The sequence below is a fragment of the Lagopus muta genome, unplaced genomic scaffold, assembly GCF_023343835.1.
Source record: "Lagopus muta isolate bLagMut1 unplaced genomic scaffold, bLagMut1 primary scaffold_189, whole genome shotgun sequence".
In the NCBI taxonomy this organism is placed as follows: domain Eukaryota; kingdom Metazoa; phylum Chordata; class Aves; order Galliformes; family Phasianidae; genus Lagopus; species Lagopus muta.
This window is the reverse complement of record NW_026040232.1, coordinates 28,908-39,633: the sequence shown is the minus strand read 5'-3', so window position 1 is coordinate 39,633 and position 10,726 is coordinate 28,908. Positions and strand designations below refer to the sequence as shown.

The window sequence follows — 10,726 nt, the reverse complement described above, 5'->3', positions numbered from 1 at the left end:
GGGGTGTGGGGTGGAGGGGGATGGGGGTAAAGGGCTGGGGGGGCTGGGGGGGTTGTGGGGGTCTATAGGGCTGGGGGGTTATGGGGGGTGGATGGACTGGGGGTCTGTAGGGCTGGGGGGGCTATGGGGTGGAGGGGCTGGGGTTAAAAGGCTGGGGGGGCTGGGGGGGCTGGAGGGCTGGGGGGGTTATGGGGTGGAGGGGATGGGGGTAAAGGGCTGGGGGCTCTATAGGGCTGGGGGGGTTGTGGGGGTGAGAGATAGGGGTGGATGGCTTGGAGAGGTCTATAGGGTGGGGGGGGGTTATGGGGGGTGGGTGGATTGGGGGGGTCTGTAGGGCTGGGGGGGGGTAATAGGGGTGGATGACTTGGAGATGGGGGTGAATGGCTTCCCCCAGAGGAGACCCTCCCCCGTCTATAGGGCTGGGGGGGGGTTATGTGGGGTGGATGGCTTGGAGGGGTCTATAGGGCTGGGGGTCTATGGCTGGGGGTTTATAGGGGGTGGGAGATGGGAGTGAATGTCTGAGGGGTCTATAGGGCTGGGGGGGCTGTGTGGGTGAATGGGCTAGGGGGTCTGTAGGGCTGGGGGGGTTGTGGGGGGGATGGACTGGGGGTCTGGAGGGCTGGGGGTCTGTAGGGCTGGGGGGGCTTATGGGGGGGGATGGACTGGGGGGTCTGTAGGGCTGGGGGGGCTATGGGGGTCTATAGGGCTGGAGGGTCTGTAGGGCTGAGGGGGGTTGTGGGGGGGGGATGGATTGGGGGTGTCTGTAGGGCTGGGGGGGGTTCTCGGGGGTGGATGGAGTGGGATTCTGTAGGGCTGGGGGCTTATGGGGGGGATGGACTGGGGGGTCTGTAGGGCTGAGGGAGTTATGGGGGGGGATGGATTGGGGGGTCTATAGGGCTGGGGGGTCTGTAGGGCTGGGGGGTCTATAGGGCTGGGGGGGTTATGGGGGGGGATAGATTGGGGGGTCTATAGGGCTGGGGGGGTTATAGGGGTCTGTAGGGCTGGGGGGTCTGTAGGGCTGGGGGGGTTATAGGGGTCTATAGGGCTGGGGGGTCTGTAGGGCTGGGGGGGTTATAGGGGTCTATAGGGCTGGGGGGTCTGTAGGGCTGGGGGGGCCATGCTTTGGGGGCAGGGGGTGCGTGGCAGAGGGGGGGTCTCTAGGGTTGGGGGGGGGGGGCTGTGTGAGCTCTAAGGGTCGTGTGAGGGTGTGAATGGGAACGGGGTGGGGGGGGGGGGGGGGGACATGGCAAAGTGCGTGGCTGGGGGGCATCAGTGTGGGGTACGGCTGGGGGGTAGGGGGGCATCTGTGGGGTGCACGTGGGGGTTTGGGGGGTGCAGGGGGGATGTGGGGCACGTGGGTGATGGGACCTGAGGGGGGGGGTCTGGATACGGCCCGCAGCCCCCTCCCCCCCCCCCCCCCCCCCCCCCAGTTGTCCCAGCGGAGTCTCGGTTGAGCCCCCAGCGCCGCCACGTGCCACCGTCAGCACGCGTCACCGGGGCTGCTGAGACCCCAACGGCACGGAGCGTGGCCATCTGTCCGTCTGTCTGCGTGGGGAGGGTCCGCAGCCTCCCCCCCCCCCCCCCAAACCCCCCTCCTTTCTGATGCAAAGCAGCGCTGGGGGAGGCGCTGGCTCCTGGGTGGCCGCTTTCATCCATTGTCCCCGGCCCCATTCTGTCTTTTCAGAGGGGAAAATAAAAGGGGGGTGTACAAGAGGAGACCCCACAACCCACAGCAGGAGGGTGGGGGGCGGCGGGAGCGACCCCCCCCCCGGCTGGGGATACGCAGCCTCAAGGCAGCTGGATCCACACGGTGGGGGGGGGTCCTGCGCTTCCCCTGGGGGGTGGGGGGTCATGTGGGGCTGCAGGGGCAGCAAGGGGCTCCTGGCCCTGTAATTGCTTCCAGCCCCGGCTGCGGGGGGATGGCGGTCAGGGGCTGGGGGGGGGGGGGCAGCGCTTTCTGACAGCCCCGATGTGACGCTGATGGGCTGAGAGGAGAGGGGGGGTCTCCGCCTCAGTCCCCTTCATCCTCAAAGCCCAACAAATGGGGGGAGAGGGGGGCAAAGCAGATGGAGGGGTGCTGAGCCCATGCCTGCAGCAGGACCCCCCCCCCCAGGGCGGTATATGGGGACCCCCAGGCCCCCACCTCCAGGCGGCTAGAGTGGGCTGGCTCGCTTTAATGACCACACAGCGAGGGCTGCCATAACGATTACTCTAATTAATGAGGGCCTGGGGGTGGCAGGCTGGAAGTCCCCCGGTGTCCCACGCGCGCACCTCCCTCCCCAGGCGCTGCACCCCAAATTGCTTCAGCTTCTTCCAGCTCCCCCCCATCACTCGAGGCCCCTCGGTCCCCATTGCTCGCGTTCTCCCCGCTAAGCCCGCAATATCGCCCGGCCCCCTCTGCCTCCCCCCCCCCCCGCCCCCAGGCCACCCATTACCAGGCAACCCAGCGTCGTGCTCCCAGCCTGCCCCGCGGGTCCGTTGCCATGGCAGAGGGTGGGCGCCATGGCCGCCGCTGCGGGCGGCGGTGCGGCCGATGAGGGCAGCCTGAGGGCGCTGTATCGCTGGGGTGGACGCTGTGCCGCTGTCCCGGCCGCGCAGGAACATCGCCCGGGACTTCAGCGATGGGGGGTGTGCGGGGCTCCGGGGCAGGGCTGGGCCTCGGGGGGGTCCGGGCCTCGGGGTCAGGCCCAGGCCTCAAGAGGAGTGCAGGCCTGGGGTCAGGGTTGGGCTTCGGGGGAGTCCGGGCCTCACGGTCAGAAGTAGGCCTAAGGAGGAACTCAGGCCAGGGCCAGGCCTCATCGCCAGGCTCGAGGTTCAAGGCAGGCCCAGGCCTCAGGGGGAGCACTGGGTCTCAGGAGGAATCCAGGACTCACAGGAGTCCTGGGTCAGGGCCAGGCCTCAGTGGGAGTGCAGGCCTGGGGGTCAGGGCTGGGCCTTGGGGAACCCAGGCCTCGGGGCCAGGCCCAGGCCTCATTGCCAGGCTCGGGGTTCAAGGCAGGCCCAGGCTCAGGAGCAAGCCTTGGGGGTAGTGCTGGGCCTCACAGGGAGTCCGGGCCTCAGAGTTGGGCCCAGAGCTGGGCTTTGGGGGAGTCCAGGCCTTGGGGTCAAGCCCAGGTGTGGGGGTCAGGGCTGGGCTTCAGGAGGAGTCCAGGTTTGGGGCCAGGCTGCGGCCTTGGAGTGAAGCCTGGGCCTTGGGGCAAGCTGGGCTGTGGGTGCAGGGCCAGCCCTCGGGTGCTGCAAGTCCTGGTGCCCCAGCGGCCTCTCCTCTCCTCCCCAGTGCTGGCGGCCGAGGTGGTGAAGTTCTTCTTCCCTGCCATGGTGCAGCTGCACAGCTTCGTGCCCGCCAGCTCCACGCCGCAGAAGTTGGCCAACTGGGGCCACCTCAACAGGTACCGGGATGGATGTCGGAGCGGAGCTGGGCAGCAGCGGGCGGCGGGCAGCCGGAACCCAGCCTCTGTGCCTCTGGGATGCAGATCTGGGTCATTTTCTAGGAAGGTTTTGAGCAAGCTGAACTTCTCCGTCCCCAACGAGGCGATCCGGCAGATCGTGCAGTGCCGGCCGGGAGCGGTTAGAGCAGGTGCTGCTGCTGCTGCGGCAGAAGATCGAGGAGAAGCAGACGCAGGTGAAGGCAGTGCCTGGCCCGGCTCAGGTCAGCAGGGCAGAGCTGGGGCAGGAGTGTGTGGGGAGCGGGGCTGGCACGACTCGGTGCTGCAGATGGCAGCCGAGCGTCGCTATGGGAACTATCAGATCCCCGTTTGCTCTGCAGCCATGAATTGGGCTGGGCAGACCTGAGGCTCTGCCATTAGCTGGGGTGGGGGAGGGCAAAGGGGTGCTGACTCCGTCATCTTCCTCACTGTGATTCTCCTCAACGGGAGCACAAGAGGCAGCTGGGTTGGGCGCACAGCTCCAGCACGGCCTCCTCCCCTGCCCCAGCCGAAGCCTCAGCCCAAGAGGATCCTGGTCCCTGCAGTGTGAGATGAGGACACCGACCGTGGGAGCTTGGAGCAGGCTGGGGTCAGAGCAGGAATTCAGCAGGGGGAGGGCTGTGGCCGTGCAGGAATTCAGGCAGATCGATCCCAGCCCTGCCTCCGGGCGGCAACCAGCACCGTGCTGCACTGGGAACCCCCTGCTCTGAGCTGCCGCCGTGAGAACAAACCTCCCACACCCCACCGGCCCCCCGCTCTGCTCCAGGAGGGCTGCGCTCCCCTGTTCTCCCTCCTCCAGCATCAGGGCTGCTTCCCTGCGCAGGGGCTGCTTGCAGGTTCAGCCAGGCAGCGAGGAGCCAGGTGTGATGCGAGTTCTCCCCTCTGCAGGAGCTGGGCCTGCAGGCAGCACAGGAGATCAGCTACCTGGAGACGGGCAAGGCCGGTACGTGGCACCTTGGGATGCTCACAGCCCGAACCGCGTCCCTGCTGTACCCCAGGGAGGAGTGCTGCAAGCCCTGGCTTGTGCTGGGCACCTCTCCTGCCCTGTGAGCGCTGCTATCAGGGCTGTGGGGCAGAGCTGCTGGGGTGGGGCAGGTGCTAATTGAGGGAGATGTAAATCGTGCTAATGGAGGGAGGTGCTGATGCGTGGGAGCTGATGATAGGGAGTGAGGAGATGGCAGAGAGCTGCGTCCAGCAGGTTCAGGTGGGACAGTAGGAAACACGTATTCATTGTGAATGCGGTCCAGTGGTAGGACTGGCTTCCCAGAGAGGTGATGGGTGCCCCAGGTCCGTCCCTGTGGGCAACTTTGGGTCGTCCCTGAAGTGCTGGGGGCCTCTGAGATGTTGGGAGGTCTCTTCCAAAGGGTTCATTTGTAACTGCTGCGCTCCACAGGCGGCTCGAAGGCGAGGAGCACAGGAGGGGGCTGCGCGCAGGAGACCCCCGCGGCACTTGGGTGAGGGCTGCTGGGCTGCTGGGCTGCTGGGCTGCTGGGCTGCTGGGCTGCTGGGCTGCTGCTGGGGGTCCCTGCAGAGGGATGGACCCTGGCACAGGGGCTCTGCGGGCCGTGATCACGCTGCACCAGGGATTGGTCACCATCGTGGTGTTTTGTTTCCTGCCCAGGGGGACCGAGAGCCACCAGCACCGCATCCCGGCTGCAGGGGGTGACGCTGCTGCCATCCGCCTGCAGCTGGCAGAGAAGGAGCAGGCGCTGCTCCTGGCGCAGGAGACGATCCAGGTGAGTCCCAGGGCAGCTCCCTGCACCTCCCACCACCCCCACAGCAAAGCTGGGTGCTTTTGCTCGGTGCTGCCAGCCTCCCAGGTCGCCCTGCCGGTGGCAGCCCTGGGCACGTGCCAGGCTGGAGGTGGCCTCGTTGGTGTCCAGATGGCCCGTGTCTTGCTCCCAGCTGGGAGAGCAGCTTTCCCTTTCAATCCCTTCCTCCCGGCCGTGCCCCGGATCCCTGACACGTGCCCACATCACTTGTGTGAATCCCTGGTCCCCAGCTGCTCCCGATTCCAGGCGAGCCGCGTTCTGGGGACGCTGTGCTGGGTGAGGGAGCAGGAATTGAGGCCCCAAGCCTGATGGCTGCCTGCAGGTCGGGGGGGTGTCTTGTGGGTGAGGGCACGGGGCTCAGTGTGGGCCGGGCTGAGGGCTGCACCCCGCTCAGATCCTGCAGATGAAAGTGCGAAGGCTGGAGCAGCTGCTGCGCCTCAAGGACATGAGGATCGACGACCTGAGCCGCTGCCTGCAGCAAGCCCGGCGCCAGCAGCACTGAGCAGCCCGCCTTTGTCACCCACCGTCCTGACACGGAGCTGCGTGCTCAGTGCCTCCCGGCCCCCCCGTGAGGAGCACGGAGGCGGCGCGGGGCCCCGCAGCGGCTGCTCCGTAATCCCCTCCCCAAGCTGTTGTTTATAATCTCCGAGGAAATCCCAGCCTGCGTGCCGTGGCTCTGGCAGCGGAACACTGCGGGGTAAACAACCTTTATCCCGCCTCGTGTCGGTGTGGGGGCAGCGTTCCGCACGTCACTGCGCGCATCCGCGGCCTCCCTGCAGCGCTCAGGGCCGCAGCCTCGCGCCCTGCTCCACGCCGCTCCCAGCCTGCGGACGTGCGCTGCGGGAGGGAGCCGCTCCCTGGGGTGCTGCTTTCTGAGCGCGGCGGGGCCAAAAGGGGCTGCTGGCGGCCCGTGGAGGCTTCGCCGTTCCGGCTCCCAGCGCCCAGCCCGGCCCGCTCCCAGCCCGCTATTTCGGTATCGATTCCCCGAGGCCCGGGCCTCGGAGCGCCCGTTCCCGTGGCAACCGCGCCGCCCATGGAGGGACCCGCGCGCCACCTGCCGCCCCGGCGCCCCGCCCTCTCGTTCCTCATTGGCTGCCGCCCTCTCGCCACGCCCCCATCCTTCGACCCCGCCCACCGGCTGCGACCCGGCCGAAGGGACGCCGGGGAGCCGGAGCCAACGGGAGGGGCGTGACCGCCGAGCGGCGGACCAATGGGAACGCGGGGGGTGTAGCCGAACCCCTGACGGACCAATGGGAGGGCGGGGGCGTGTCCCGGTAGTGGGAAGCGGGCAGCGACCGGGACGCGGCGGTGAGGGCGCGGAGCGGCGGAGCGGCGCGGGATTTCTTGGGGTATTGACTGGGGCATCGCCCGGGGCTGCATTTTTCGCTTTTCGTTTCCTTTATTTTCTTTCGCTTTTATTCCTTTCTTATTCTTTTTTCCCCCTCCTTTATTTTTCCTTTCTCCTCCCTTTTGTTCGTCTTTTATTCCCCCATTCCCATCATTTCTCACATTTCCCCTGTTTTTCTTGGTTTCTCCCCATTCTTTCCCCTTCCCCCCCCGTTTTATTTTTCCCTTCTTCTTTTCTTATCCCGTTTCCTTTCTTTTCCTCTTTTTTTTTTCTCTATTTTTTCCCATTACTCCCCCTCCCCCCCATTGGCCGCCCTCCCCTTCCCGCTGTGCCCCCATTGCTGCCCCACTCACCATGGGCCGGACCAGGATGGGCTCCATGGGGTCGGTGTGGGGCTCAGCGCTGGGCTGGCTGGGGTCACAATCCCTTCCCGTGGTCCCTTCGCTCCCATGGTCCCCCCCCCCCCCCCCCCGTGGATGCTGGGGGGCAACGGCACATCCACGGTTCTGTGCCCCATTGCCAGTGGGCACGTGGGGAAACTGAGGCACGGCGCCCCCCTCCTCACCCTGCTCTCCTCCCCCCCCCCCCTTTCCAGGTGCTGTGCCCCCCCCCACCCCCACCATGGCCCGGAGCCGCCGCTGAGCCCCGCCGTCATCCCAAAGCTGAGTGAGCGCGGCAGAGCCATGGCTGCAGCCAACAAGGGTGAGTGCTGCCCCCACGCTGCCGTCCCCACCGGGCTGTGGGGTCGCTGCAGCTCCTTTGGCACCCGCCGCCCCTCGGGGTGGCACCGCGGTTCTGTCACCTGCTGCTCGCTTGCAGCGCCGTTGGGCGATGCCTGAAGGCAGAGCGCTCGCTGGAGGTGGGCTTTGTCCCCTCCGGGGGTCTCTCTGTCCCCAAAAACCCCTTGGAGGGGGCAGACCCCCCCCTTGTGCTGGGGCAGCCCCTGGCTTGAGGATGCCATACTGGAGGGCGGCACTCAGTGCTGGGCTGCGTGGTGGCCCTGGATGTGAAGTGGCGACGCTCGCTGTGTGATGCTCATGGAGCGTGGGAGCGTGGTGCTGCCCCGTGGGCACCCAGGGGCTGCTGGCAATCCCTGAACCCCGGGTGGGATGGAGCAGCCCCGAGTGGCTCCGCTCTGCCCCGTGCCGGAGCAGGGGTGCAGTTGGCACTGCCGCTTGGCGCTCGGGCCGCGTGGTTCCATTGCACCCCCATCCCATTTCGATGCTGGCACGACCCCACGCAGCCCCGCCCTGCAGTTCTGGTTGTGCCCCTGTTGGGTATTTGGGCCTTTTCTGATGCTTTTGGGGCTGCTGTGCTGGGTGGCACTTCCCCAATGGCTCCCCGTGGGCACATCCCCATGGATGCATCAGCAGCCCTCGTGCCGCACTCCGTGCCCCCTGTGTGTTATATGACATTGCAAACGCACGGCTGTGCGTAGGGGGGCCGCATCGGGGTCCCCATCCCCTCCCCGATCCCCCTCTGCCCCCGCAGGGCTCAGCACTCCCCTGCCAACCCCGACAACGCCGAGTTATTCACTCTGCATCGCCGCCGTTGGCAGCACAAAGAGCCTTTTCTTGAAGCGGGAGGCAATCTGCTCGCCTCCTGCTGCCAGATGGGCGTGCGACCACACAAGGGAGGGGGCTTTGCTGCGGGGGGGTCCTGGTCCCTCGTGGGCACTGTGGGGGTTTGGGCACGGCTGTGTCCCCTCGGAGCTGAGCTGTGCGCTGTGTTCCGCTGCGGCGTGGCAGCGCTTTGGGGCTGCTTGCTTTGGTCCTTCCCCGAGCGGAGCCTGGAGGGGGGATCCCCCGTGTGCCATTCGTGCCCGTGGGGCTGCGGCTCATTGGGGAGCTGCTGAGGAGCCGTTTTCCCATCCATCCCCACACAGGCAGCAAGGCGAAGGCGGGCGCCGTGCGCTTCGCCCCCAGCCAGCCCAGCGAGGGGAACCCCGGCCACGTCCACTTCGATGAGAAGCTGAGAGACTCGGCCGTGATGGTGACGCAGGAGAGGGACGGCCACGTCCTCGTCAAGGTCCTGGCAGGGCTGTGGGGGGCAGTGCTGCGCTGCGGGGTCCTGGAGGGGGGGGGGACGGGGGAGCTGGGTGTCCCCAAGGCTGCGCCACGGGGCCCCGTCCCCTTTCCTAGGGAAACAGAGGGCTCCGTGGTGCCCAGGTGTCACATGAAGCAGGGTGATGTGAATTGCAGCCCAGTGTGCTCCCAATACAACCCAATGGGTAGACCTGGCAGCTCAGTGCCCTCCCAATACAACCCAATGGGTAGACCTGGCAGTCCAGTGTCCTTCCAATACAACCCAATGGGTAGACCTGGCAGCTGTGCCCTCCCAATACAACCCAATGGGTAGACCTGGCAGCCTTGTGCCCTCCCAATACAACTCAGTGGGTAGACCTGGCAGCTGCGTGTTCCCAATACAACCCAATGGGTAGACCTGGCAGCTATATGCTCCCAATACAACCCAATGGGTAGACCACATCAATTGCTGTGGGTCGCTCAGTGGTGGATGTGGGTGCTGTGGGTGCCACGCGTGCCCTACACACGGTGCCCAGGTCCCAGTGGCACAGCTCCGTGTGCTCACGTCATCCACAGGGTTGGTGTCCTCGCATCACCCGGGCTGAGGGTTGTCCCCTTCTGTCCCCATGGTGGCTTTGGGGTCGGTGCGTGGCTGCTGGAGGTGCCCCCAGTGGGTCCTTACACCCGGGGCTGATGGCTCTCAGGGGTCCTTACACCACGGGAGGAGCTGTGGGGTGGGGATTCGGTCCCAAGAGCCGCTGTGCCCCTCCAGGTCGGCTTCCTGAAGATCCTGCACAAGTATGAGATCACCTTCCTGCTGCCCCCATCGCAGCGGCTGGGGAGGGACGTGTGTGCTCTGCCCCTGCCCAACCCCAACCTCAAAGTCCTCGGTGTCACTGCGGTGCCTGAAGGTAAACACTCCATCCCCACCACTGCTGTGTGTGCGTCCCTTGAGCCCAGCCCCATCCCTGCCCATCCATGGGCACAGGGTGACCCCCAGCAGACGTTGGGGTCAGAGAACACCTCTGAGATCCCCTCCCTGCTGTGCCTGCTGACCATCATCTCCCCCCAGTGCCACATCTCTGTGGTTTTATTTCCTCGTTTCCAGGCTACAGTGTGAGGTGTGAGTACACGGCTCACAAGGAGGGGGTGCTGAAGGAGGAGATGCTCCTGGCCAGCGAGACCGGGGATGGCTCCTGCCTTAAGGTGGTGGTGCAAGCACGTGTCATGGGTAAGGGCTGAGGACGTCCGCCTGGGGTTCATGTCCTGGGCTTTGGTGGGGTCTGTGGGCTTTGTGTGGTTCGTTGGATTTTGAAACCGTGGTACCTCCCCAGTACAACTCAATGGGTAGACCTGGCAGCTGCATGCTCCCAATACAACCCAATGGGTAGACCTGGCAGCCGTGTACTCCCAATACAACCCAATGGGTAGACCTGGCAGCCCAGTATCTTCCCAATACAACGCAATGTGTAGACCTGGCAGCCTTGTGCTCCCAATACAACTCAATGGGTAGACCTTGCAGCTGTGTGCTCCCAATACAACCCAATGGGTAGACCTGGCAGCTGTGTGTTCCCACTACAACGCAATGTGTAGACCTGGCAGCCTTGTGCTCCCAATACAACTCAATGGGTAGACCTGGCAGCCGTGTGCTCCCACTACAACCCAATGGGTAGACCTGGCAGCCCAGCTGCTGACCCGGCTCTCCCCCATGCTGATGGGAGGACAGTCGATGGGATGTGACCCCTGTGCCCGTTCCCTTTGTCCCCCCCCCCTCCACCCCACAGACCGACACCACGGCACCCCAATGCTGCTGGATGGGGTGCGCTGCGTGGGGGCTGAGTTGGAGTACGACTCGGAGCAGAGCGACTGGCACGGCTTTGATTAACGCCATCCTGCACCTTGCTGCGGACGGAGCCCCCCTCCCTGAGCATCGGTGGGACCCCCGCTGCCCTGCCCCATGGCTGCCGTGGGGCTGTGGCTGCTCCCCCCAGCCCCAGAGCCCTGAGCACCACGTGTGGGGCTGGGGGGGGAAGGAGGGATGAGGGGCCTCTCCTTGCTGCTCTATTGCTGCTTCCCTCCTGCTGACCCCCCCCCCAGGGTCCAACTTCCCCTCCTGTGGGCTGGAGCTGAGCTGTGACCTCAGGGGACCCCTGGTTC

The 10,726-nt window shown here is 66.0% G+C and overlaps 2 protein-coding genes across 3 annotated transcripts; both read left to right on the top strand.

The window, feature by feature from the left end:
- The first annotated feature begins 2,502 nt into the window (after window positions 1–2,502).
- Window positions 2,503–5,704, top strand: SPEF1 (sperm flagellar 1). The gene is given in 9 exon segments (XM_048933007.1): window positions 2,503–2,565; window positions 2,567–2,630; window positions 3,278–3,389; window positions 3,492–3,570; window positions 3,572–3,649; window positions 4,314–4,368; window positions 4,819–4,879; window positions 5,047–5,161; window positions 5,592–5,704. Coding segments are annotated over 9 exon segments (735 nt in total). The 3' UTR covers window positions 5,700–5,704.
- Window positions 5,705–5,727: 23 nt separating this feature from the next.
- Window positions 5,728–10,714, top strand: CUNH20orf27 (chromosome unknown C20orf27 homolog). Of its 2 annotated transcripts, none has more exons than XM_048933006.1 (6): window positions 5,728–5,894; window positions 7,141–7,247; window positions 8,431–8,573; window positions 9,342–9,480; window positions 9,678–9,800; window positions 10,354–10,714. In XM_048933006.1, the coding sequence occupies exons 2-6, from the start codon at window positions 7,229–7,231 to the stop codon at window positions 10,452–10,454; spliced, it is 525 nt and encodes a 174-aa protein (XP_048788963.1). In that variant the 5' UTR covers window positions 5,728–5,894; window positions 7,141–7,228; the 3' UTR covers window positions 10,455–10,714. The 2 variants fall into 2 exon arrangements, with proteins under 2 accessions (XP_048788963.1, XP_048788962.1); XM_048933005.1 differs by lacking the exon at window positions 5,728–5,894 and adding an exon at window positions 6,475–6,546.
- The last annotated feature ends 12 nt before the right edge of the window (window positions 10,715–10,726 follow it).

Excerpts from the sequence above, each read along its gene's own strand:
- CUNH20orf27 (XM_048933006.1), top strand. Across the intron at positions 8,574-9,341 it reads ACGGCCACGTCCTCGTCAAG|GTCGGCTTCCTGAAGATCCT; the intron begins GTCCTGGCAGGG and ends GTGCCCCTCCAG. Across the intron at positions 9,481-9,677 it reads TGTCACTGCGGTGCCTGAAG|GCTACAGTGTGAGGTGTGAG; the intron begins GTAAACACTCCA and ends CCTCGTTTCCAG.